We start from the raw sequence: 27,362 nt of genomic DNA, 5'->3' as shown, positions 1-27,362 counted from the left end.
GCGGACTCCTTCAATAACAAGCACCATCAGACATTTTGCTATTTTTTTAACTTAGTTTTTGTAGTCAAGCAATACAAATAATACATTCCTCCCGTGGGTAGACGAAAACCAAACAACAACTGTTAGTTGTTCGCGGGATAGAACCGTCTCCGTTGAGATCATCTGGTTGGCTTTGCTTTCCGCCATCCTGTATAGTAATAAATTCGATACATATTGCGATTTATACATTTCCTACCTTTTATTCAACAAGTCCGTCAAGACTGAGGGAAGAAAACATGGATGCTACCTCCCCGTTATGACTGTCCATTTCCTGTCTCCGCAAGACAACCCGTCGCACACCTGCGAACCGCTCCAGAAGCCTGTACATCTCAACTGCCATTTTGCCTATTTTCGTCCACTTATACGTCTAAATACCATTGTATATATATCTTCCGGCCTTTATGGACCCTCAGCTGGGGCCAGCATCACACTAGACCGTTGTCTCGCAGGGCGCCTGGCCTTGATTGTTGTTACTACGACAAACGATGAAGCAACATGCAGCCAGCCTGTTTCCATTTGCTTTATTTATTTTTAATTTTTCCGTTCTTTCCTTCTAGCATTTTGTTTACGCCTCCGCCGTTACTGCTCATCTCGCCATCACACTACCAGTGATTGGACAGGAGCAACACCTGCGCCGATATGCATCGGTCTTGAGTTTTAAGAACGGGGACGAAGTGTTCAACCTTACTGAACCATTCAACATAAGGCACAAACCTTCATTGTGCAGCAGTGAGCCATCCAGCCTCACTCAGCAGCGGCAAATGCTAGAACGTACGTCGAGTGACACGCACGTAACAAGTTCACGAACAAAAAGGCGAACAAAGAGGCAAAGCCTCCGCCACAAACGCGTTGCACATGGAAGCCCAGAAAACACCCACGCCTTGGGGGGGGAGGGAAGAGGCGTCTTTACTTGCTGCAGAGGCACCAGCCCCTTCTGATTTCCCACCGGCAGCACAGCTGCAGGCGCAACAGCCGCAGCAGCCAACGCACCTGCAGCAGCAGGCGCAGGTACAGCACACGCACGAGCAACAGCTCCTTCAGCAGCAGGTTCCGTGGCGGCGTCAGCAAGGGCAGCAACAGAAGCAATTTCTCCTGCCAATCTCAATACCTGAAGCAAGCGAAGCGACCGGAGCACGATCAGCGTTGCCGGCATCGGCAGCACCGCAAGGAACTCCACAACATCATCTCCTGGATCATCCACGCCACCACCGTGGTACTTGTGACATGCAGAGTTGCTGTGGAGGGTCTCTAGATCTCAGAGAACAGGCAACTGCCGGAGCTGCAGCCCCTGCAGCAGGAGCTCCTGCATTAACAGCAGCAACAACTGCAGCTCCGGCACAAGCAGCAGCAGCAACAGATAAATCAGCAGCAGTAGATTCTACAAGCCGAATGTTTCACCCTTATTTCAAGGAATCGCCGCATCTGAACAACCTTGGCCCCTCGTTCTTGTCGTCGCATTCGGTTTGTTATCTTCCTGTGTCCTTTTGCCGCGTAGTCTCTTTTGGCTCTGAATATCTGTCCTTTCTTCCTTTGCCTTGCCTCTTCGGCTGTGTCTCCCCGTTGCGTTCCTTTGTGCTGGTCATCTGTGCCATTTTCTCCCTAGACTCGACTATATTTGTTGCATCGTACGCAAATATGACATCCCCATTATGTATGTAAATACATCTTGTATGCATTCTGATGGCGATGCAGCACGCATATGTTTCCCTCGTTTGTTCCGTTGCTTGCTGTCCCACTTCTTTGGTGTGTGCATTGTATGCGTACATACTTTCTTGTGTTTAATTGCCGCCACTGTTGACCTTTCGATATGCTGTTTCCTTGTAGGTGAATTCTACTGCTGCTGAGGGGCCTTGCACTGGCGATGCTGCAGCTCGCTCAGGAGCAGTAGTGGAAACACCAGATGTAGCAGGTGTTTCCGTAGCACCAGGCTGCTGCAGCTCTCCAGGGGATAGGGGGGCAGCGTGTGCATTACCGTTAGGGTCTCTAGGCCTGAGCGCACCGAAGGAGACAGAAGAAGAAAGGGAAGATGCAGACTCTGAACAAGAAGACGAGGCGCCTCCTTGCTGTTGTTTGTCTCCCTTGTTGCGCAGTTGGTTCCACGCATTCTTCCCCAACACTCCTCCGTTTGTATGGTTCTTCCTGCAGCTCTTTATTTGCTTCTTGCTGCTCCTCATGGGTTTAGAAAGAGTTGCAACAGCTAAGTCAGAATTCTTCCTTGCTAGGGCACCACCATCTTGGGTCCCCACAAGCCGTGAAGCCAAACCCCCTCTTGAAGTTGTGCGCATTGTGCTGGTCTTCCTCGGAGGGCTGGTCCTTCTGCTGCTGCTACTGCTCCTTCTCCTGTTTTCGCCAGGAGTGCTACTCCTCCCCCTCCTGCTAATGTTTCTGCTGCTCCTCCTCATGCTGTTGCCTTGCTGCTACCAATATCGTTGCTCCTGCTGCTGCCAGTGCCGCTGCACTTGTTGCAGTTGCAGTTAGAAGGCAGCAGTTACAGCGAATGCTGCACGAGTTGTGGAAGTAGCAGCTGCAGGAACAAAGGCAACAACAGCGAAAGTAGTGCCAACAACAGCAGCAACAGCAAATACTTCGGCACCATGAACAACAGCAGGAGCAACACCAACACAACTACCAGCATGCAGCCCATTGACGCTAAAATCCGCAACACGATACATACAGATGAAAGGCACGACATCCAAGTGGAGACAAAACATATCCATGTTAAACAAATCGAATGTAAACACTTTATTTTCTGTCTGTTTGTACACCCCCAGGTCGGAGATATCAACAGCAACTCGCTTCTTCTAAACGGTGCCTCTGCCTTCTTTCGCGTTGTGCTGCTGAACGTTTGCTTCTTCCTCTGCTTCATGCTAGCCAGGTTTCTTTCATATTCTAAACCCTAAAACCTTCGCCCTAAACCATAAACCCTATTATATAACAGTGCTTCTCCCTTAGGCCTACAGTTGTATCCGTATAGCTTGGCAGTTGCACCATCAATTCTAAATCTAGCCGATCCGCGTGAAGCAAGTGTACAACCTGCGCAACGACCCCTGCACTCACCTAAAAGATAGAATCTAAGCATTTAATAAGAAGGCCTTACTTAAAATAGCTTAAACCGCTGAAGCCACACCTGCTGCACTCATAAGCCAACAGTAAATTTGCAGTCACATACCTGTACGATCAAGACATTAAACACTAGACCCTATAGCCTATACTAAGGCACAAACCCTAATATGAGCCGTTGTTTCTGTTGCAGAGTGGTGGTGATTTTGGGCTTGCTGCAGGCAGTCCAGCACGGTATGCCTGCTGCGACTGCCTTCGCTGCAACGGTCGATCCGGAGATATTTTACGTTCCCTGGAGCATTTTCGTCTATGTCTGGTGGCTTGGGAACGCAAAAGAAAGTCAGCCCAGTGCAACACGCACGCAAAACGTAGCAGGTTCAGCGGCTGTATTTGTTATTGCTGCTGCTGCAATTGCGTTTTCTGGTGCCAATGCGTGTGCTGACGGTCCTGGACACCTGTGCAACGACCATAGTGGCAGCACTACACGAATTGCATCAGCAGAAGTCCATGCATGACTGTGGTTCAGGGAAGTATACTGCCGTCAAAGCCTGCTATTGCAGGTCGCTGTGCTTGCAGAAGCTGTTTCTGGTGGTGGCTGTGCTACTGCTGTGCCACATCAGCCTCTGCCGCACCGGTTTCTGCCGCCACTGCCGTTGCTGTTGCTGTTATTGATACTGTTCCGTGTGTGTGTTTGGCGTATGTGCAGGCCACTATATGATATATTTGAAAACGACAGAGGAAGCGCCAGAGCCTCTTATGTACTTTGTCTTGTTTGGGTCTTCTCTGCTGTTTACGCGGAGTTTGTTTCGCGTGATTCAGGTGACAAATATGGTGCTAATGGTATTGGCTGTGCGCCGGCTGCTGCTAGCAGTGATGGTCTTCTGCTTTGAACTGGGGTTTCTCATGAGTATGAACGCCCAAGTCGTCCATTACCTCCGACGTTCCTCTGCTGTTCGCAAGCTGAATGCCAAGTGGCTCGCTGCGCTGTACGTGCGCCGCGCTTGTCGTCGCCTTTCTTGCTTTGTGTCCGCTCCCTTCTCTTCCGAATCAAGGGGTTGCTGGTCGTTTGTGTAGTGGGACATACCTGGACATTTTGCTGACTGGTTTTCTGGATGTTGTGTTGTTTGCTGCTTTAAATAAGTTCGCTTGCTGATTTGTGTCGGTCTGCGTGCTGGCATCTTCATGGGTACTTTTTGAGTTTGCTTGTTTATTTAGCATTATGCTGATCGTTAGTTTGCCGTCATTTGTGCACTGGACGTTATTTTTTTAAAGCAATTTTCTTGTTCAACTCTGTTCGTTTGTCTGCTTCCTCCCTACTAGTGTCAGTTCGATATCCTCCAGTCTTTGCCGCCCTCTGCAGCGCTTTGAAGGTGTATGTATACCGTTGGGCCCTCCATCTGTGTCATTTTCTCTGGCGGCTCTAGCAGGCAGACAAAAGAAAGTGAAAGTAGCCGCGTACACCCCGCTGAAGTCAGCGCCAACACTCTAAACAAACACCCGCATCCGCATCCGCAGCAGCGGCATATTACGAAAAGTTGTGCTGTGTCAGTGGACCCCTTTGAGCCTGAAGCAACGGCTTGTCTATCTCCAGGGGAGTTGCAACAGCAGGAGCAACAAGAACGCCGATGCCTCCCCTGCGGTTGGTATCGGGGGATGAGACAAAAGTAATAAGTTATAACACAAATGCCGCTGCAAAATGCTGACAATACCACGTAGGAAAAAGGCGACTAAGACACCATAGCAAATGGGAAGGCACACTAAGCAAGAGAAGGCCGTGTGCATAGAAGCGCCAAATGCAGGCAGAATCCCTGAATGCAAAACTGGGCAGTTACGACTCCTCCCCCATAGAACCTAATTATCTCGCAGCAACCAAAAGAAGCAACAGGATCAGGAAAGACAGCACGCGTGCCATGGGCAGCCCTGGCACCCACACATGAGGCGTCGCCAACGGGAGGCGCAGATGAAGCATAGGGCAGCTTCTGCGGTTGCGCAGAAGCGTTGTGTGTGTGTGTGTGTGTGTGTGTGTGTATGTGTGTGTGTGTGTGTGTGTGTGTGTGTGTGTGACCATGTATGTGTGTCCATGTGTGTGTGCATGTATGCATGTATGTAGTGCTGGTTTGTGTTGGTTTGCGTTGGTCTTTGCTGCTCAGTTTTGGCTTTCTTTTAAAGGCACTTCTTGGGGGGTTCAAGCTGTTTGCAGCTGCTGCGAGACAGAGGCGACTGCTCCTCGGGGGGTTGGGATTCGAGAAGGGTGCCGCCGCAGGCTGGGGAGGCGAGGAGCCCCAAAACAGAGGCAATCCGTTATTACTCCCATTTCCTGTCAGTGCCTTCGCTAATCAGGCAGAAAAACTGCAAGAAAGAATGCTGCAAGGCACAGGTAGGTTGTCTGTCTCTACACCACACTGGCCCCTGCTGCTTGAACTTCTACTGGACTGCTATATGGTGACCTGAGAAGACTGACGCTGCGGCGGCTCCAATCCTGATGCTATCCGTGTGTCTGCTGCGCTGTTGCTGCTGCTGCTGCTGCTGCACCAATATAGGTGCAAGTGTCTTCATCTTCCCAACACCGGCTGTGGAATGGGACGCATTTACCCCGGATGCGTTCGCATAGAGGCCTTGATAGGTTAAACTTTAGTTTTGATTCTTGTACCCTTGATGTTTGTTTGTATGTTTGTGAGTAGTACTACCGGAGCCGCTGCGGCCAAAGAATATTGAAAGCAGCAAAACGTCGCAAGTTCGAAATTGGTTGAATGTCCACTTTTGTCTCTATTCACCCCCCATGATCTTCTTGCCGGGGAAACGCATCGAATTGACGAACAAAGACGTCGCATCCACGGCTGCAGCTCTCCTCTTCTCTGCTGTGCTCAATGGGGGGACCCTCCCCATGGGCCCCTCTGGCACCGCTACTAAAGGACCCACAGATGGCCCCAAAGATGCGCCCGCTGAGGAAGCCCCCTACCGCGTATCCCCTGCAGAGACACGGCTTGCACGCAGAGTGACGTCTAAGGCCTCAGACAATCAGAAATCACCGGATGGAGGCAACACTAACAGAGGCAGTAAGGAGGCAGCAAGAAGTTTTGGTGCAGCGAAGAGGCAGGACGAAGGTAACACGGAAACCAACCACGTAAAGTTGCCGTCTGAAGCATTTGGGGATTCACAACAACTAAGCAATAATTCAAACATGGAGCTACAAGGATATTCACACACTCTGCCACGCACGCACTCTCTGGGGCAGCAGCAGCAGCAGCAACAACAACACAAACAGAAACAGCAGCCCCAGCCACTCCAGCCCCTGCAACAGCAGCACAAGGAGCAACCGAATCAGGAAAGAGAGTTCGGTTCGCCTCTTCCCAGCTGTGACAACCCATGCACTGAGACTACAAATGACCAGCGTAGCACCATGAGCAGCAGCAACACCAAGAACCTGCGCGGCAATGGTAGGAGCAGCGGAAGCAGCTGCAAGCAGCAAAGCAGAGGACTGTTGGCCAGACGGCATTTGCTGCTGCTAAGGCGCCCTGCAGCGGCGAGAAGGCAGCAGACGGAAATACTATCGGGGCTGCAGCAGCCGGAAGCCAAGGGAATAGAAGAAACAAACAACAAAGATTCACTTGGCGAGAAGACGTCCTCAGGCAGCTCCAAAGTAGGAAATACCTGCAGCGACAAGCTGCACTGCATGATGTCTGGTCTAGCACTGCAGCAGAAACAGGAGGAGCAGCAAGAACAGCAGCAACACCAGCAGCAACTGCAGCAAAGGCAGCAGCAACCTCAAAAGCAGCAGTTCAGCCATCTTAAGTCCGGAATGTCTGGATGTCTGTGGGGGGGCAGCAGGTCTGAGGAGACATCAGCCCCCAGTGCGCATCAGCAGCCGCAAGAACGGGGGCTGTGGGAATCGGGACAGGCGAAAGTAACCGATTCCGATGCTGATCATGTTCCTGATCGCGAGTACACTGGATGCGGGGGAGTTGCAAAGAGCGAAAGAGAGGAAGAGCATGCAGCTAAGGTAAGGAGCTCTGGAGCTCCGTCGGAGGGCGGCAGTGCCTTGGGTGTCGATGCACCCCAGGAAGAGGATCAGTACCTAAGCAGAGAAATACTCGAAAGATTTCTTAAGCCTGATGAGGCGGAAGAATTCATGAAGCATGCAGACCTAGCAGGTATAGACAACGGTTGCTGTCGGTGCATGGGGACGTGCAGGCGTGTGTGTTGCATGATTGCATGCATCTGTCCCATAAGCAAACGCTTGCATGCACATGGCAAATTTGTGCGTGGACCTGCGTTTGGCGTTGCGTACATGTATGAGTTCAGTTCTACGGAAGCACTAGTACACAACGTAAATTGTTGTAGTTGCCTGTAGAGGCTATAATGTGCATGTGAATTCATCAATCCAGGATCTACTGCATTCTAATGCGGCGCGAATGCGAATGTAGAGCATGCATTGATGTATTCATTTGACTGCGTGTTCATGTGAGTGCATGCACGGACAGATCTTTGTATCCTAAAGTTTCATGCGCATTGCTGTGCAACACAATTTCATTGCTATTGATATTGTTATTGTTGCATATTGTTATGATTGCTTCTAATGGTTGTTGCTATTGTTATTGCTGCTGCTATTGTTAGTGATAGTGTTTGCTGCGATTTTCATTGCACTGCAGTTATTCCTGTTTCCATTGTCATGGTGGTTAGTTGTGAGGACCTGTAGTTTAGGTATTTTGTTGTTGTTGTACATTTGCTCTGTCTTAACTTGTCCTCGGTCCTTGTTTATCTGTTCTTTTGTTTTGTGGTTTGTGAGGTTCCTCAGGCCATGGGAAAATAAACAAAATGATGTTTCAACGGGCTGTGCTGCACATATACAGTCTTCGTAAACGACTTGTACGAGCTCTCAAGGTAAGAGACAGGCTTTGGTATTTGGCCGTCGGGTTAAGTGTTTACGGTTTAGGGTTTTGAGTTTGTGGTACGTGTGTTCAGAGTCAAGCAAGCATTGCTTCGACTGTGTTGCGGATGATGTCTCTGCTGCTGTGGTTTGTTACTTTGATAGTGCTACTGCTGGTGATGGGAGTTGAAATGAATACAGTCGTTATGTCGGGGGCTGCCTTCTTATCGGCAGTCACAGTTGCTCTAAGTGCGCATTTGGCCTTCACCGCACACAGACGAAAGAGATAAAAAAGGGACATGGATGCAATACAGATAAGCACAGACGTTTAGGGACAGATCTCAGAACGGAAGAGATACACACGACAACCCCTGAGAGCAGGTGCTAACAGAGACGAGCAGAACCTTCTTTCGAGACAGAAACGGAAAGAAATAATGAGACAGACATACCGTGGCAGGAACAAATGGAGACGAGCGAACTGCAACAGGCGTAACTAGTCAAATACAAAACCACGAACACAAACGGGGGATGCTGCAGGGTATTTGGGCTCGCCTGCTGCAGTCGCTGCAGCCGCTGTTCCTGCTACTGCTAGTGCTGCCGCTGGTGTAGCAGCAAAGGCATTTGAGGGTGGTTTTATGCATACATGTTTTCAGGCTATATATACCAGCACTTCATAACTGCAGTTATTTTCGTGGCGTTTACAAACCCTTATAACATAGGAGACAGAGTGCGAATAGATGAAGGAGATGTCCTGTACGTCCGACGCATCCGTACATACACCACGGAATTCGAAAGCATGCACGGAAAGCCCGTAAGAATGCATTTGCTGCTATTCGTATTTATGAGCTCTGCGTATTTTGGTCGGACGGCCTATATAAGCATCTGCTGCCTACCACGTTAAGCAAATATTCAGCCATAAGCTTTGATTCTTTAGCCACCGTACGCTGCCGTACTGCTTGTTGCATTTGTTTTGCTTTTTGCCCTGGCTTTTCCTCTGCAGTTGATATATAGCAACGCGTCTCTGTTTTCGCGTGTCATAACAAACGAATCTCGGGCAAAAGTGTCGACGTTTGAACTGGAGGTGTCCGTCAGCATCTCAACGCCCCTTTTCCTCATAAAGGCTCTGGAACATGAAATGAAGAAATATGTACAAAGCAGACAAATGGATTTCGTGAAAGACTCCCTTCGTCTCCTCGTCTACGACGTGCAGGCCGGCCACTGCATCAAGGCATGCCACGGACACACCTAGCCAGCGAACAACTTAGCCAGCTTGCCAGCTAGCCGCCGCACACCGATACAGAACACGGCAGATGATGCCTAGCTACACCTGTATCCACCTGCGTGAGTGGACTGCGAGCTACCGGTATAGAGACGAAGAGCATGATGCACGGATAGACTGGCAACTCCCTCCCCGATACAAAAGCAGCTAGCTAACTGAGCAGATATGTGAGTATACAGCAGAGCGGTGGTGCCTATAGTTTACATTGGTAGCTAGGCTTCCACCCTAACGTCGCAACTGGATACGTAGCGAGCATTGGACCACAAGACGTGGCCCGCAAATTGGGGGATGCTGTGTGCTTGTGCCTGCATTGGCGCAGCTGACTCTTTGGCTGACGTGCGTTGAGGGTTGGGGAAACTGGGGAAAGGTCTTGAAGGTGCGGTCTGAAGTGTATCTACACCTGGTGAAAGCGCTGAATGAACTCGGCATTTCATTTCACTTGCCGCAGCAACCCGTCTCAATACTAAACAGGCAAACTGTAGCCTGCAGTAGCAACAAAGACTACAATAGGCCTCACACGCTCACGTAACAGCTGCTTCTCCTGCTGGAACAGACGCCTGCAGAAGGTGCTGCTGCAGGCGCCACCTCTAGAGATCCTGTTGCTGTTTTCTGCAGCTGCTGCAGCTCAGTGTCACAACGTGTCTACCTGGCCCTGGCTACTCGCGTGACCATTCGACATAAAAATTTGTTTAAACGAATACATGAAGTGCCTCGCATGAGGATAGTGAGTATACGAACTTTACAGGTGCATCATAGGTGGATTGTTCGGTTGTCGGCAAGGCGCCTCCGGTGACCGTCCGCACTGGTGGTGAAATGACTAGGTGCCCAACTTTCGATGCAGTTCACTGTCTAGTTGCTCTACAATAATGACCACGTGTGGGGTCGTCAAGCTGCTAGCGAGCCAACAAGCATTAAAGGGCTGACTGGGAGTAAGCACATTGCCTATTTTAAACCTGTTACATGGGCACCTCGCATCAGACGGCACGCTGAAGTCAGCAGGAGGCCAAACGCATTGAAAGCCTTCAACGCATGCACGGGGATAACTAAGTACAAAGGGGCACTCAACTTTTGTTTTGCACTGTTTTCGTTCATGAGATGTTATGTTGTGCACGTTTACCCGTGTGTACTTCTCTGCTTGATGCTTATGGCCTTCTGTCTGCTTCTTCCCCTGTGTTTTTCTGGGCCTCATCACAGAAGGTGCAGAAATGGAACGGAGAAAGAAAACAACAGGAAATTCAAAGTTGCATTGGTTTGTATTTAAATAGGGTTTAACAAAACAAGCTACGGAAGTTAGTGACGGAGCGCAAGCAAACAACACCTCGAAAGTAGTTGTAGCAAACAACTACAGGCTGAAGCCTTTCTTGGCCAGCAGTAGGAAGCGAGGGCAAAGCTTGGCATTTGAAATGCATTTACTTTCCTTTCTCTGCATTTACGGGGCAGATTTTCTGCCTGCTTGTTTATTACTCTATCGTTCACTTCGTGCCGCATGCGTTCACTAGCAGGGCACTGGTAATGCAGTGTGAAAGGCAAAAGCCATGTATGCGCAAAACATCAACGTGGTTCACGCTTTGTTGGGGGCGTCGATGATATCGATAAAGGCCTTCTTAAGTGAAGCTCCGCCCACAAGGAACCCATCAACGTCTTCGCATTTAATCAAAGACACGCAGTTGGAGTCGCTCACAGAACCACCGTACACTATGCGCAACCCTGCAGCCACGTCGGCGCCGCAACGCTCGGAAATGAACTTGCGGAGATCCTGCACAACGGCGGAGACGACAAAGTTCAGCACTCATTTCAGCACAAAAGATCTGAACAAAAGGGCCCTAACACTCTCCAAGATGCAATTCCTTCTATATCGTCAACGAAACCACCACCGACTCCCGCGGCAGCAACCACAAAACTAACACAATATATACTGCCAATAGCACGGCCTTGGCTTCGGCTGGAAACAAAGCGTTAACGACGGCACCGAAAACAGCAACACTGGCAGCAATAAGTGATGGAGTAGGAATGCCAGCAACCCCAGCAACCAAAGCAGGAGCAGCAGACGTACACGGTGAACTTCCTGTGCCTGTTCAGGAGTGGCGACTTTGCCAGTGCCTATTGCCCAGACGGGTTCGTAGGCGATGACGACTTTATTCCAATTTGTTACTTTCGGAATAACAGCGTTAAGCTGAGTCTTGCAAACATCCATCGTCTTGTTGCTCTCGCGCTCCTCCAACTTCTCCCCAATGCAGATCTGCAAAATTACAAACACAAACGGCAAGTCGCATCCACTAATACAAATGTATCAACAGTATACGCTGCAGAAATGAAGGCCAAAGAAAAAAGCACAGCACATCGTACATCCCCCATAAGTACACCACCGTCTCCATACCACTAATATGAGCTCACTGCATTGCATAAAAGCATACACACATATGTATATCGATCCATTTTGGCTAAGTGACGAAGCTACAAACAAATCCGTGACAAACAAGCCATATGCAAGTATATTCGTGACAAACAAGGCACATGGAAGTGCATGCGTGAAGGGCTATCAAGCTTCACCGCAGCGGGCACCAAACGGTAGTATGCATGCAAAATGAATGCAATCATACAAATATAAGCAGATAGGTATGCACATATGGTGGAACGGCAGCTGCTCAAAGGCCCATCGAGCGGCTTGAGCTTCTACTTGCGAAACAACCCGTGGTGGGGAAATCCGGGAAAGGAGGCGAACTGTTGTTGAAGGGGCTCACCACAACGTTGAGCCCGTCTTGTTTCATCGCCATCGCAACTTTCTCAGCTACGACTTCATCGGTCTCGCCGTAGTACTGGCGCCTCTCGCTGTGGCCAACCATAACCCACTTCAAACCCATGTCTGCTACCATCTCTGCTCTGCACACCAACACATCCCGCACCCAAATGAACCAGGCAATTAGGTATTGCAGTGCAAACGAAATGAAACAAATTCAAACACCAGCAGGCACCGACGCAGCATCCAACCTGCACAGGGGCTGGCCACACCACCTCCACACAATGCATGTCAAACACAAGTGCAAAAAGCAAACAAAAGTCGAAACGAACACCAACGGGACAATCCGTACTACGAAGTGTTAAGCCGCATAGCTGCTGAATATGTTGGGGAGGTGTAACTTTTGCCGCAATAGGGGAAGGTACCCAACCACATAACAAAGAAGGCAGGGGAAAAATGACAAACATACGAGAAGCGACGCAGGAAAAAGGTAGACCACGCTTTGGAACCAATAAGTGCGTATTCTCACGTTATTTCGCCTGTAAAGGCTCCAGGTCCAGTCTTTGAGATATTTTGGCAGCCGACTTGGAACTCATTTTTTAGTTTCTCCTTGGCCAGTGCAATGTGCAATGCAGTGGGAAAGAGGACGACTTCTGAACGTGAAAAATGGCAGCAAGAGAGCAAATAATGCAAGAACATAAATAACAGAAGCGAGAATGAATGGCCTACTAGCGGGCATTACACGAAATATACCCAATACGAGCTGCGGGAGCAGCGGGTGAAGCTAACCCTCCTCAAACATAGCTTGAAGCCAAACAATAAAAGAAGCGTTTGGACCATTTAAATCACCCCGTAAATTAAACCAATTAAATTACCCACCGACACATTTATCTGCTGCATTCTTGTTGCATTTGCTAAACAAGCGACAGAGCCGATGCCGCCAACAACCAGACTGGGGGTTCCGGCCCTCTGCCCACAGCCACGGCCAGAGGCAATTACGCTCATCATAAGACATTTAAAGTTGAAAAAGCGTTCAAATAGGGAAAAAAATAAAACAAAGGGGCAAACAGAGAAGGAACCAAATGACACGTAGAACAAAGCGCAGGTCCGCGGAGACCCTGCAGCCGACACCACGCTTAAAACCACTGAATCAACCACTTCGTACATAAAATTAATAAGAAAAAGAATTTCCAGAAGCCTAATTAAGTTGAAGGTTCCACTGAAGTATCTCAAGTGACTCAGGAACGGAACTCGATATCGGCTAGAGTATAGCATCCTCCAAATGAGGAGTTGCGTGAGCGGCTAGGGTTTGGAGCGAGCGGCAGAATGAATGCCCTGCTCCAGCCATAATGACAAATGCCTTAATTTTTCACAATTTCCTTCTTCACGAACTGCTCCCGTGTTGCAGCTGTTGCCGTTGCTCAGCTGACAGGTCGTAGCAGCATCTGCTGCGGGTGGCGCACAGTAGTCTGGTTTTACGTGTGCCAAATGTGCTTTCTTACGCGTTTGACTTGGGTTGAAGTTCGCCTGGTTGAACTCCTTTGAGAGCTCGGAAATGGACGCAACGGTGCCATTCGACTTCCAGTTGCCGCCGATCCACGGAGTTCGCGTCATTGTGGGAGCGGTGTGTCTGGAAAGCGGGAAGTAAACGGGGTGAAAACAAACAATTAAAGAGTTCGAAAGAGTTACTTCAGTTTAAGAGCTTCCAATTTCCTATGAACTCCTCCGCATTCCCTGATATTCAGCCCCGAACGCGCCCCAGGTGCGAACAGGTTTCCTGCCTTGCGGGCCCCTCATCGTGGCTGCATGCGCCGATGATGAGACTCCGCTTTTCCTCTTCGATTCTCGCAAGGCCTCCCATTTGAGCTAACAAATTGCGAAATAATTGATAGTCGAACTTTCTCTTAAAATTGTATCACAAGTTAAACCGAATTCCACACAAAACACGTACCTGCAATAGGGGCGCTCCAGTGCATATTTCAATGTTGCAGCTGTCCCTCATGCGCACGGCCACGAAGCGCCCTTCGTCCCTGATTCCCTCTAAATGCAATTTCTCGATGTTCCAAGAGATACGTTTGCATTGAAACGGCACATTATAATGTATGTATTATTATATTTCATGTTGGTGGAGCAGCTTTTGCAAGGTTGGGAAGTCAACTGCTCCCGAGGCAGGAGGTCAGCGCAGCAGGTGATCGTTTAGAGCGAGACGAACAGCATTAGAAAGCCAGAGAGGAGACAAGTATGCCAAATAATAATTTGTCTAAATATTTAGAGCGAATAGTTGCCCAATTCCTTGTCATTACCAATCAAAGTAGCGTTTTTGGCAGAGTTGTGACCCTTATGGTTTATGGAGTAAACCATAAGCGGCGAGAGTAATCCATTTTACGGAATTGCTGTCAGGAACCGCAGCGTAGAGTCAAACACATGGTATCGGAGCTCCTTAAGACAATTTGAGCTCCCTCCTCAGTCTTGAGGCTGTCTAGGTAAGCCGGCCAATTCACCTGGAACACAACACAACTTGCAGTGCAACTAGCCACAACTAGAAATGCAAGACAGTCCTGTATGCAAACACAACTGAACCTGAGGCTCTGCATGCAATAACACTGTTGGCAACACTTGAACGGTTCTGCTTGAGTACAGGCTGCCTACTAGCAACGTCAAGCATACTAAGCATATCACGATCTGATGTTTCTTGATATTGGTAGCAGTGCTGACCCTTCAAGGGAACACCGCCACTACAATGTGTACCTCTTCTCTTCCATGCAACCAAGCAAATTCTGTCTGGACTGGCCCCTGCAGTATGCTAAAGGGGACTGTGGCAGACCCGGCTGTGGCAGTCTCATTATGCGCTAGATAGGTATTAACAGGAAAAAGGTACCATGGGCCCCTCCGCAGATGCCAAATAAATTTCTACTATCTCGCGAGCTGGGTACTGGGCTCCAGGCAGGTATTATTCAGTATTCCTTTCTCGTCTTCTACTGATTCATCAGAAGTTAGAGAAAGGCGTGCTGCAGCTCATTGTAGAGTCTGCTGTATCCCACCTGTATCATATTCGGCCCCAGGCCGTCCTACTTCTGGAGGCTATATGGCACCAGTTACTTGTCTCAGCTCCTTGACTCTACTGAAGCACACTGGTTATGCTAATAGACAATCTTCTATTGTATGAACTAAAGCAATTTAGTTCTATCGTAGGGAACATGCCGCTGCAGGATAAAAGCTACTATTAGTAATACTACCGGTATGATTGTTGCGAACAAACTGTAATTAATGCCGTTGCAACAATCATACCGGTAGCATTACTAATACTAGTTTTTACCCTGCAGGCAACAAAAATGGCGTTCGAAACAGCAGTGTGTTTTGTAAACGCTGTGTGTAAGGGCGGTGTTCGTAATAAAAACAAAAGCACTACCAGTCGCAACTGCAGTTAATGTAAGAGCGGAGTTATTGCCACTGTTGTCACCATTCTATAACGGCTGCCATTCCGCATTTGGCTAGACTGCCTATTTCTGGACCACAAATGTAGGCAGAAGGCAAGAGATGCATTGCCTTTTCCGCTTTGAAACTGTTGGGCCTTCTTCAACATATACTTCAAGAAAGCTGCTTAGAGGCAAGAGGCATCCAGGGGTGGAGCCATCATAACAGTGCAGATGGATTTTTTTATAATGCAGATGTAGGGCAGACCATGTAATCAATATACTTATGTTCCAACGCACTGCATATATATGTATGAGCATGTGCGTAAACATATAGCCACATATTAGACAGCGTCCGTGTGGCCGGATGCTTGAAAGCTTTTAGCTTTGATCGGTGTTCACCGCCGCTGCCTCACGTTCTGTACAAAAGCAGCATTAGAGCGAAAGACAGAGTGCACAACATGAAGCAGCTTCTCGCTTACAGTTAAAAGAAAAAACATGAGGAAGAGACGGTGCACAATGCAAGTATGGAGCACCGGACAGTATCGTAATATAAATAACGGTAGTATGATAGTATGATAGTTACAGTAATGGCATGCGCAAGCAAAGGGTTTGCAACGAAAAGATTGAAAAGCATTCCAGCAGCAGTGATACCTACAATAATGATTAAAGGCACAGAAACAATAATGAAAGAGGGTTAAATAGTAAAAGCGTCGACGACGGCAATAATGACGGTTACAACAACCCGAATTTGCAGGAGCAACGCAGCAATACTAGCATTCGATCCAGCGAGCAGAAAAATGATTTGATTATGGTAATGGTATTACCAAGAGCAGGTCAAATCACGTAAAACAACAAGTATACGAACAACAGACAGGACCTGCAACTTTTGACGAGAAGAACTTGTAGCAGAACTCGTACAACTTGTAGTCCAGCAAATTCCCTTCTACAGACAACGCATGGATACCCCTCAAACCCCAAGCACAGACCACTAATCCTTAATGAAAATCACTGCCCCTACACGCCAAAGTCTCAGCATTCGCCTCACACCCCACACACTCATTTGAAGCCTTTACGTTTCACACGAGCTTTGCTAAACTGCCGGATATAGGGGTTAGCGTTTAGGGTATGGGGTGAGGCAGTCCAAAAGATCCTAACCGGCTGGTTCCATTCCACTTGTTGGGTTTGCCCTGATGACCTAACAACGTCGAACAACGGCAACAAAACAAAAGCGATCCATCCATGCGATTAATGCATGAATGCATATGTGAGAGAGGCTCTCATACACGCACAACCAATCAACCGCACGAACCTCTCCAGGTTCGACAAAAAAGCAAGCAACAACAGAGAGAATAAATGCAAGAAGAAACCATAACTGTTCGGATGCCGGGTTTGTAAACATGGCTGCGATATTGAGCAGAGGAGCAATTGCTTTTGACAGCTTTGTCACCTATGGAGTACTAACGGAGATTTATACAGCTGAACATCATAAGGGGTGCAACAGGGGCCAGTATTATTATTTGTTATTTATTATTTATTAATATGTTTATATTATTTTTAAGTTTCTTCAGTTTTTATATTAAATCTATTGTTAATGAATGAAATTTTAAATAATTTTTTATGAGCACTGCACGCATTGCTGGCAAAAATAATGACTTTAAAGTACTTCTTTTGTCAGCTCCTTCAAAATAACCGGAAGGTTTGGGGGGACGTTGATTTGCTCGGCGCAGAAAATGCGCTCGTATTTGCAGTTTTCCATTTTCGAACCCTTGGTCCCTAGCCGCAAACACTCAACACTCAAGTCTAAATGTTACGGGAACAGTTGAACAGTGGCATCGCGTTAGTTAGACCGACCCCGAGCTCCTTGTTTTGTTTCCGTTAGGTGTGGAGAAGGCGAAACCAAATTAAAAAGTCGAAACCCATAATTCCTCAGCAGCGTGAGCTAAATTTTGATGTACTACACCCTATTCCAGGAAGCCTACTCCGCAAACCGTGAACGCTAAATTGTAGACCGCTAGTTTCTCTCTGCAGGGCTAACTGGAGCCGTCCCCTTATGGCTCTGAAGGGCAGCTGCTCTTGTGCAACTGTGGGTTTTGCTTTTGACAGGTGCTCCTTATGGACCAAGATGCAGTAGAAGATCTTGCAAAGTAGACAAAACAAGTCCAGTTAACTTCGTGAAATGCTCATTGTTTAACTGATTTTTTTTCTTCTAGCCACAGACTCTGGTTTTCCGATTTCTGTATGCCGCCTTCTGCAGCGACACAGACGCCAGCGTTCTCCCCAGCTCCTCACAACGACTAAGAAGCAAGTTACTGTGTATCAGTCAAAACGAGTTTTGCTCGAAGTCATTAACATTTCAATAAAAAGCATGAAGGAAAGCTCAGTTTCAATCGGCTGTCTGGGCCAGCGCAGACGGCCGCTGGGGCTGCCGCCCTCATGTTACGTGTCGTCTACAATGGCCTTTCTGGAATTCAAGCAAAAGTGCAAAAATATTTATCCCACACCCATTAATTTTTGAAAATGGGATTTTGGTTTGTGACGGTTGGAAGGATTGCTGGGAAGTCCCAAACGCGAGATCGACAGAACACCACAATTGTGCACACGCCCGTAAATGTAACAGCAGCCCTCCGAGGGTGAGTGAAGTGTGTTGCTGGGTGTGTAACGCAATTCGTGTGTTTTAACTATTTTGCTCTATCTTGGAATTAAGAAGAGCGATTCTCAAGAATAGGCCGTTGCACATTGCACACCACCTTGCCAGCCCGTCAGCATCGGAGTGTCCTTGTTGCAATTTCCCAGTAAAACGAACGCAGGTTTGAAATTTGCACTGCATACATCGAATTCCTTGCATAGATTTGATTCACCAAACTTATTGGAAATTCAGAACCTCCGTACCTCTGCCTGCAGAAAGCCGCAGTAACAAAACGCCAGACGACCAATTGGACTAGCTCCACGTAAATCCTGCACTTCATTTGTCTAGAATTTAACGCAGCAAAACCGTTACTTTCTGATTCCGGCACGCCGATATCATTTATGTAATGTGCTCTTGGCAAACCGAGGGTTCAGAAACAAACAAGTAAAAAGTACTTTTTCAAGAGAAAACACGGCGGCAAACAGGGCCCTGGGACACTGTCATCCTGTGTACTCTTTTATCTGAGTCCTTCCTACATACCTCCCCCACACACCGACAAATACGTAAAGGGGGGCCAGCTTCTCCTCATCCAAAAAGGCCGACTTGTCCGTCGTCTGCTGCAGATCATAACACTGAAAAAATAATGCATTCGATGATCGTCACCCGCACCTCCTATGCTCATGCGTCAAATAATATGTATTATTACTTGCGAGTTTAGGGGCGCACTTCAGCCTCCTTCCAAAGGGATGACGTGGAGAAGCAGCAAGAGTAGCAAATAACGGCTGCCGCACCTGCAGCTCAAAGCCGACAGCAGAAGCAACAGCAACTGCAGCAGGACCTGCATGCATACATTTGTATGCGTTTTCCTCTTTTTACCACACAGTAGACTTCCGAATAGCTAGTTCAGTGTTGAGGAACTTCTCAATCAAAATATAGTCATGCATCTGTCTCACAACTTGAATGAAGCAGGACGGCAACAAGTTTTGCATATTATTCTTGAAGCACACTGCATCCATTTAGTATTCTCGTTGTGATCACATTCAATGATCGGCTGTACGTACAATCCAAGGAACCCCCTTTGAAACTGCACATCGTAATATCCAAAGACAATGGGCGACTCGCGAGGCGACGTCGACGCCCTCAGCTGCGCCAACACCAGCTTTGGTGAGCAGCAACAACAGCAACAACAGGATCAACAACAGCAGCAGGATCCTGATCCAGAGGAGGTCGGCAGCAGCAAGATTCAGGTGTATCTGCGGATGCGTCCCATGGAGGGTCGTTGTTGGTGGCATCGCATTGGTGGGTCTGAGAAGCGGACTTTGATAACAACTCCTCCTAAGGGTGAAGCTGCAGGCAGCAGCAGCACAAGTGCTTTGAACAACACTCGGCAGGAGTATCGATTTCAATTCGATGGAATATTTAACGAAAAGGCGACACAAGAAGAGGTGTTTAATGGAGTGGCGCTGCCTGTCGTCAACGACGCCCTCAGAGGCATCAACGGCACTGTCTTTGCCTACGGACAAACAGGAACAGGAAAAACATACACTATCACAGGAGCTGCAGAAGCGTTTGAACTCCGAGGCATCATCCCTCGCGCCTTGGCTAGGGTCTTCGACTTCGTCGCCAGCTGCACCTCTCAAGAGTTCTCGCTCGCCGTTTCCTACCTTGAAATATACCAAGACAAGGGATACGACCTGCTCATGAAGGCTGACAAAAACAGCAGCAGCAGCAGCAGCAACAGCAAAAACCTTGAAGACTTGAAGCGCGTGTACGCAGTAGCGGACGAGCAGGGAAATGTGTGTTTGCGTGGTTTGTCTGTAAATCCTGTGAGGACAGAGGAGGAGGCATTGAATTTATTGTTTATAGGCGACGCGAATCGGATCGTAGCGGAGACACCTTTAAACGACTGTTCAACGCGTTCGCACTGCATCTTCACCGTATGGATCGCCAGCAAGGAGACAGGTAGCAGCAGCACGAAAAAGGCAAAGTTACACCTAGTCGACCTCGCAGGCTCCGAACGCGTTAAGCAGTCAGGCACAAGACCCGGCGACTGCGTCTTTCAGGAAACTTGCAGCATCAACTTAACACTGCATTATCTCGAACAAGTCATTGTGGCCCTGCAGCAGAGAGCAGCAGGGCAGGCCACCCACGTGCCCTACAGAAACTCGCTAATGACTTCCGTACTCAAAGACTCCCTAGGAGGAAACTGCAAGACGAGAATGATTGCTACAGTTGCCCTCGAGCTGTCTGCAATCAACGAAACTATCAACACTTGTAGATTCGCACAAGCCGTTGCGCAAGTGCGGAATGTAGCAGAAGTTAACGAAGAAGAAGAGGCATCTGCAATCATTCAAAGACTCCAAAAAGAAAACGAAAAGCTCCGAGGACAGCTGCAGCTAGCAGCAGCAGCAGCAGCAGGGGAAGGTGCAAGTGAAATAACGGAGGAGGCAAATGCAATATGCAGAGATGCTGTCGAACGCTTCCTCACGGCAGAAGGGGCAGACGCCCAACTCCCAGTGACAGCGGCTCGAGATCTCCGGTCTGCTGATGTTTGTTTCCGTATCATCAGAGATAAGTACAACGAATTAAAGGCAGAAATGACGGATACAAACGGTGGACGCTGCAGACGCCGCGACTGCAGGGAGGCGCTTCAGCGGCTTCAGCTGCATGTTGAGCAACGGGATGCTGAGATCGCCACCTTACTGGGGATCTTACACCAAAGTTCAGAACCTCCAAGCAGCAGCAGCACCAGCGCCGGAACCAGCATCTACGATCCATTAGGAGCAGTCACACGTGCTGCCGTGGAAGCAGCTGTTCGAGCGGGGTCGAGGATTAAGGAAGGGGAAGGAGAGGACGGAGAGGAACGGCCATGGCTAGCAGGGGCCGAAGCCACCGCCTTGCTTAAAGACAGAGGACGCGCGTTTGAAGTGTTGAGACGCAGCGCGAGGAAAACGGAATTCCTTGAAGCCGATTCAAAACGCATGCAGGAGTTGTACTTAGAAGCTAACAAATGCAGAGAGGCAGCGATGGAGGCGAAGGAGAAGATTGCAAGGGCGAGAAGCAAGCTGGAAAAAATTCGAATTCGAAAATGCCTACAGAGTGGAAATAAAGGAGGAATAATCTTAGAAGATGACACGCCAGAAGAAGCAAACCTGCTGCAGCAGGTCGCCGTCTGGCGTGATGCCTACATAAAAAACATAAACGATCTCAATGCTGCTAAAAGAGAACTGAAACGCCTCTATTTAACAGTGGAGAGAAATCGAAAAAAACTGCAGCAAGATTTTGAAGGATGGTTTAACACCATTGCCAACAGAGAGCAAAATGAGCTAAGTGTGCACAACTCCCCACAAGGAAGCCCTATAATTTCTGGCCTCCCTGTTCCCTTAGGTTCCCTTCAGGACGGCATATTTGGTAATGCATCACCACAGAAAGGCGACGGTGATACAGTACCAGTGAAAGCAAAACAGACAAGCACCTTCTCGATCTCCACCCCTTGGTTTTCACCCAGTAGCGCCCTACGTCGCTGTTCAGACAACACAGAACAACAGCTGACGCCGGCAGCAGCAACACCCACTGCTTTGCCAGGCGACGGCACTGTGGTGCAGCTCGCTGATGCAGAGACCATGAAGCCAATAGCTTTAGAACGTGTGAATATGGGTGCATGCGCCTCTTCTGTTAGCTCTGGTGTTTCTTCCTCTGTGTCTTCTAAACGCAAAACGTCTCTAGAGAATCATCTCCTCGGCGGTAGTAGTCCGCCTAACGAGGTGTACACTGGCGACCCTTCCGCAGATGCAGACATCAAAGCGTTTTACGAGGCCGTTGCTGCTGGCTCTGGAGGCCAGAAGGTTGGGGATAACAAAGAAAGACAAATGTATTGAAGCGGAAGAAAAACGCATTGTGTGAGAGATAAAAGTTTGGTAATATTGAGCAATGAAGTCGTAGTGGACGCGTCCTTTTAGCACTGCAATACGGTGGGAGTAGAGCAAGCGCTATTCACAGCAGAATTCGAACATAGTAAGTTGCACAGCTTGCAACGATGCAAGTACAACTGGACGATAGGACAGAACACATTGGTATCACCAATGTATGCGTATATTATGTGGGAGTCTCTGTATAGATACATAGTGTTTAAGAGGGAACATCTATGCTTTGTCCGATTGGAAACAGAAGGAAGTCTGTTTCAATCCGTTCCTCGAAGAAGAGAAACGTTCTAAATAAGATTTTGTCGACCTTTGCTTCCCGCTCTCCGTCTAAAATTGTTTGCAGTGTCTCCTCCGTTTAGCAATGGAATATACATTTCCCTCATCTGCGACGAGGAACAGAGACGCCTGTAAGCAAACTGGTGAGAAGAGTTGATGTACGCCAAACACCAATGACGCAAAAAAGCTAATCTGCAAAAGCTGTGTTTATGTGTGGTTGCGCTGTGATTCAGCAAGCAAGAAAAAGAGAGAAGTAACGCCACATGGTTCACAGATTATCGCAACTGCATCTTCTGGCTAATGCCAATAACAATTGTAGAATTATATAAGCTCTCCACAGTACAAGTGTTCTCGTTGTGATTATCTGCTGGTGTTCTGAAGCGGGGTGCTGACTTCCGGATGCTGCTGCAGTCCAACAGCACCTAGTCCTCACCATTAAGCCTGGATCTCTACTGCCTAAAGTCTAAAATATACAGCTTACATATTTCACCCTATTATCGCTTCTCTACAGCCCCATAAGCCAGTAGCGGGCCCTTCACGCATCGGGCACATTGTTTGTCGTACTCCCTCCTTATACGGCTCAAAATCAGCGTAAAATTCAACAAGTACTAGATTAAAATATAAAAAATAGCGTTAAATCGGAGAGGCGGAATTATTTTGTCCCTTTTTTCAGACTGTGTTTTATCTGTCCAACGGCTAACAAAAGCGGCGACTGTTGTGGGGGCTCAAAGGGACTGTCGACTTCCTATTTTTGACGCTGCAAACATTTTTTTCATTTAAACACAATCCATTTACTTTATGAAATATATTAAATTCTATCTTATTTGTAGAGCAGATAGAAGTTAACGACGGGGGAGGATCGCCCTACAAGCTTTGGGGCTGCATGCGGATCCGGCAAGCGTTTTGGGATTTTTTAAAGTAACAATCTCTTTCACAGCTTGCGTAGTTATTTTTAATTACGTTTTAAGCCAGTTAGACTCTGTGCTCTTATTCAATTCCAACTAATGAACTGACTATAAGCGGGCGCTGCAGGGCCATCACTCCGCTAGTAAAACTTAAACCCAACTGCAAACCCTAATCACTGAACATTGAATCATATCTCCACACATTTTCCTTGTATCAACATGTACAAGGTAGATCGCCAACGGAAGACTACAAAATTTTGCTAGTAAATAGACCTTCTGCACACGGGCGTTCCTTACAGGTTGGCGGAGGAGTTATCCAGTGTCCAGCCAAGCACATCGAAGCAAAGCGGAATCCACAGAAACCGAAACTAGAAGGAGGAACTATCATTTTATGTTTCTTGCACATGTATGACTTGGAATTGAACTAGTGAACGTTTATAACCGCGTCCAGTTTCTTTGTCTTAGAATGAAACAGCACACCGACGCTCCGTGGCTTCAACAATTTTTCCCTTTATTTAGGATATAGTAGGGCAGCTCTAATGACAGTTATCAGTATTGAATAATAAATCTAGAAACACTAACGGCAACAGCGTAGGCACAAAGTCCAGGCACAGATGTCATTGTTCGAGTGTATAACAAAGACGACACTGAGAATGCAATTAACAACAATAATACAGCCAGAAATGGTAATAGGAAAGCAAAACCATAAGGAAAATATCTTTATTTGAGGCCGCATGGGATTTTTGCTGCTGGGTATTAGTATAATCTTCTCTCTTTGTCTGCCTTTGCGGGCTCGAAGTACTGTTGCTCCTGGAGACTGCTACTGCTCGAGCACTGATTCTCTCGTTTTTCACTAATCTTTGTCACTTTCCATTGCACTTCACTGGCTCCGTTTTGAAGCGTCGCCTCTGTTGACTCTCTTCTCTAGGTTTAAACGCAGTTGAGTAAATAAAGCAGCTGGGAGCCCTATGATATCTAATTTCCACTCTCCAGTTCTTACGAAGTAATATGCTGAGGGGGTGTGGTTTATGGACCAGAGTTTACGACTGGAAGCCATGGGCTGTTGAGCAAGCTGTGAAGGGCAAACAAGATTCTCAGGTCATATAAATGTTCGTATTATTTGCTCCGCCTGCACTGTTTTACATGATACAGCAGCACTGTCTCCATTGTTTACACCCTTATGCTTGGGGCTGTGGGGAGGCGGAGGGGTGGAGCTTTGTTCCACCATCAGCCTCAACCTCTCAACAGTGGAGGCAGCAGCAAAGACAGAATTGAAGTTAGCAACCTCAAAAAAAGGAACACTGATGTTTGATGTCATGCGCCTCTCGCCTTATTGATAAAAGTATTCGGCGAATAATGCGGCACCCGCATAAAGAATAACCTGCGTCCTACATTTTCCAGATGTGCATTGCATTATCATTGGTAGCGGTGGTAGGAGAAAACACAAACACAAAGCGCGGGCGCCTAACACGGTTGTTCGTATGATGGAGTTTCTTTTTGTCTGTTTCTTAGGAACACAACAAAGAAGTAAAAGTGATACAAGCGAGGGAACTGTAAGCGACCATGGCGGTGGAAGAAGAACTGAACGTTAATGACATCTTACTTTCAGGTAACCAAGTCGGAAAATAAAGTCTATTTTTTACATGTGGGTGCGCGCTGCCGTTCTCCTGAGTGTAACTCGTAAGTGTTGCTTAATGCAAATACATATTTATACTGTTCATATTTATTATTTTGAGCAATAATGAGGGCAGGTCACCCATTGCTAATTGTGAATCTTTGGTACGGAGAAAGTTGCCGTTTAATTCCCACGTATTCGTAGTGACATATCGAGTTTTCTGGCTTTATATCATTGTCGTCTGCTAATCCCGTGGATACGAGTCTTGTTTCAAACAACCAGCAGCTTTCTGCTAGACGCATCAGCAACCCTTTCATTAGGCACAAATAGTAATACAGTTGGTGAAAAGGCGTGCTCGTCCAACTGCCAATAGATAAAATTTGCTTGCCAATAGATTACATTAGGAGGAGGAAGGGCAACAGCTGATTTGATATTTTACCGCACTCTGTTCGTTATTAAGCTGCGAAAGGGATCAACACTTGATTTGCTTGAATATCCCCAGGCCCTGTTGCCTCTGAGGGGCTTCCACCCAACCACCCACTGTTACGGGAGGCCCAGGCAACTTTAAAGGAACACCTGAGGAAACGGCTGGTGAACTTGGACGAAAGGCTTTTTGAATTGAACGTCGAGAGAAAAAAGCTTGACAAGGAACACAATGAAGTCGGCCAGAACCTCTACAACGAACAACAAAGAGTTAAGGGCTTCAAAAACCAAATCACAAAGCTGGCAAATGACGAGGAAGAAAGCAAAAAGGTACCAACTGCAGTAGTCAAAAAGGGAGTTCCACCCTCAACATTACTTTTGCCCCAGGGCTTAGGGTTTTCCGCCAAGATGGAGGGAGCCCAAACTATCAGAGTAGAAATTAAAAGTATAAGCAAAATCCGACTGAGAATAACAGATGAAAACCGGATTGACGATACTGGGGAGGCGCGTACAAGCAGCACCATCTACATAGAGAAGGCACGCGAAGAACAAGTCAACAACACAACAGCTGCCTATGTGGCATTTCGTCCTGCGCCTGCAGAGACGGGCTGCAAGTGAAGCGGAGTTAAGAAAGACAATTGAGCAACTCCGAGAAGAAGAAGCGGAAGTAGCAGCGAGAAAAAATGCTCTTTTCAAGGCCCAAGAAGATTATAATGATCTGAAATTCGCACTTCAAAAGGCCCAGGAACACACTGCTAACCTTGAAAATGCCATTAAGGTACATACACGCTTCACGATACGCTAAACAATGCAGACACAGTTGTCATGCAGGCAAATTGCATGATAATTCCTTGGCACTAAAAACCAACGAAGGGTGTGGCCTGCCAGCGGTAACTTTCTACAACAGCAGCATCAATTACAAGCAGATTCCTGTGGAAACAAACCACAGCACAACACAAAGACAAAGTGGCAGCGGCAGAAATTCCACTAGCACCGCCACCCGCATGACCACTACCGTGACGACCACTACCAGCAACACCAACAATGACGACAAGCCCAGTAGTAGCAACACTAACGGGGACGACGACGACTAAGATAACAGCAGCAAAAACATTAATAAAGATAATAACAGCAAATACAACCTGTAATAAGAACAACAACCGCGAAAGCGACACAGCCTAACAACAAGATCACTAACAACAACAACAGTAACGATGACAAACACTATGCCAACAGGTATGCCCCTAACGTTCCTTCAGAAAATAGCTCTGTTTTGTTCTTTCTAGCTGAAACGGCGGGAGCTGTACAAAGATGCTGAAGACTTGCGCCACAGCGAAATAATGAAAATGCGCCAGGACTTCTTTTTAGATCGACTGCACAGCCAACTACATGAAATGAATGAGCAAAAGGAATTCATAAACGCGCAAATTAAGGCGCAACAAGCCGACCTACAAGCCTGCAAAACCTCCATTCAAGAGGCACAGCGTAGGTTAGCCTCTGGGTTCTAGGGTTTTAGGGCTTAGGTTTAAGGGCATACTGTTGAGCGCCGACAATGAACAGGGACTATTGCAAGGCGCACCGTAGCAGCTAAAAGGCAGAAGCTGAAAATTGCCTTTAAGGCACCAAAACCAACCCCCCCAACACTAGGGCCTAGACCCCTCATTAGCCACCTAGAGCTGTTAACAACGATACTTTAAAGCCGAGCGGTAGATACCAGAGAACGGCTCAGATATTTCGAGGCTGAAACTGTAAGCTTGTAGATTTTAGGATTGGCCTTACCCCCCATTGCGCCTGCTGAGTGTTGTTTGTCGTTTGTGCGCTGCTGTGAGTTAAACCCTAAATTCCAAGGTGCAAGTGCAGCGCCATGCAATGGTATTTCTCCTAGTTTCTGTTTAAGTGTTGGATCCTGTGCAAATGCATTAAACAATAAACCCTGAGTCCCCAAAACCGAGCCTGAATAGCTGCCTTTTGGCTGTGCTCTCTACTGCTCTAGGGGAAACGGACGAGATCTTGAGGGGGAAGAGACAGCTGCGAACGCAGCTCAACAACTGCATACATGGGCTTGAGATGAGGTACAAAGCAGAACAAAGCATTAAGCATGCTATGGAGACTCAGGAAGCAAAAGCAACCAATGTCCAAAATGATATCAGGGAGGTCGAGGTATGAAACGAATATATATATATATATATATATATA

At 47.7% G+C, this 27,362-nt stretch overlaps 4 protein-coding genes across 4 annotated transcripts; 3 read left to right on the top strand and 1 right to left on the bottom strand.

The window, feature by feature from the left end:
- Positions 1 to 894: 894 nt before the first annotated feature.
- Positions 895 to 9,774, top strand: EMWEY_00031030 (hypothetical protein, conserved; the record flags this gene model as incomplete). Its single annotated transcript, XM_013481691.1, has 14 exons — positions 895 to 1,500; positions 1,864 to 2,240; positions 2,393 to 2,772; positions 3,325 to 3,438; positions 3,806 to 4,085; positions 4,527 to 4,742; positions 5,250 to 5,476; positions 5,778 to 7,250; positions 7,749 to 7,781; positions 7,895 to 7,980; positions 8,062 to 8,215; positions 8,620 to 8,777; positions 8,967 to 9,053; positions 9,565 to 9,774. The coding sequence occupies 14 exons, from the start codon at positions 895 to 897 to the stop codon at positions 9,772 to 9,774; spliced, it is 4,401 nt and encodes a 1,466-aa protein (XP_013337145.1).
- A 1,032-nt stretch (positions 9,775 to 10,806) lies between these two features.
- Positions 10,807 to 13,596, bottom strand: EMWEY_00031020 (triosephosphate isomerase, putative; the record flags this gene model as incomplete). The annotated part of the gene is made up of 5 exons (XM_013481690.1): positions 10,807 to 11,001; positions 11,299 to 11,484; positions 11,987 to 12,125; positions 12,512 to 12,635; positions 13,485 to 13,596. 5 exons carry the CDS (start codon positions 13,594 to 13,596, stop codon positions 10,807 to 10,809), a joined length of 756 nt encoding a protein of 251 aa, XP_013337144.1.
- Positions 13,597 to 19,133: 5,537 nt separating this feature from the next.
- EMWEY_00031010 (kinesin motor domain-containing protein, putative) lies at positions 19,134 to 21,902 on the top strand (the record flags this gene model as incomplete). The annotated part of the gene is made up of 1 exon (XM_013481689.1): positions 19,134 to 21,902. The coding sequence occupies one exon, from the start codon at positions 19,134 to 19,136 to the stop codon at positions 21,900 to 21,902; it is 2,769 nt and encodes a 922-aa protein (XP_013337143.1).
- Positions 21,903 to 24,691: 2,789 nt separating this feature from the next.
- EMWEY_00031000 (hypothetical protein, conserved) lies at positions 24,692 to 25,971 on the top strand (the record flags this gene model as incomplete). The annotated part of the gene is made up of 3 exons (XM_013481688.1): positions 24,692 to 24,737; positions 25,246 to 25,496; positions 25,768 to 25,971. The coding sequence occupies 3 exons, from the start codon at positions 24,692 to 24,694 to the stop codon at positions 25,969 to 25,971; spliced, it is 501 nt and encodes a 166-aa protein (XP_013337142.1).
- Between the last annotated feature and the right edge of the window lie 1,391 nt (positions 25,972 to 27,362).

This window comes from Eimeria maxima, genomic scaffold (genome assembly GCF_000499605.1).
Source record: "Eimeria maxima Weybridge genomic scaffold, Emw_scaff383, whole genome shotgun sequence".
Classification (NCBI taxonomy): domain Eukaryota; phylum Apicomplexa; class Conoidasida; order Eucoccidiorida; family Eimeriidae; genus Eimeria; species Eimeria maxima.
This window is presented reverse-complemented; position numbering and strand designations above follow the sequence as displayed.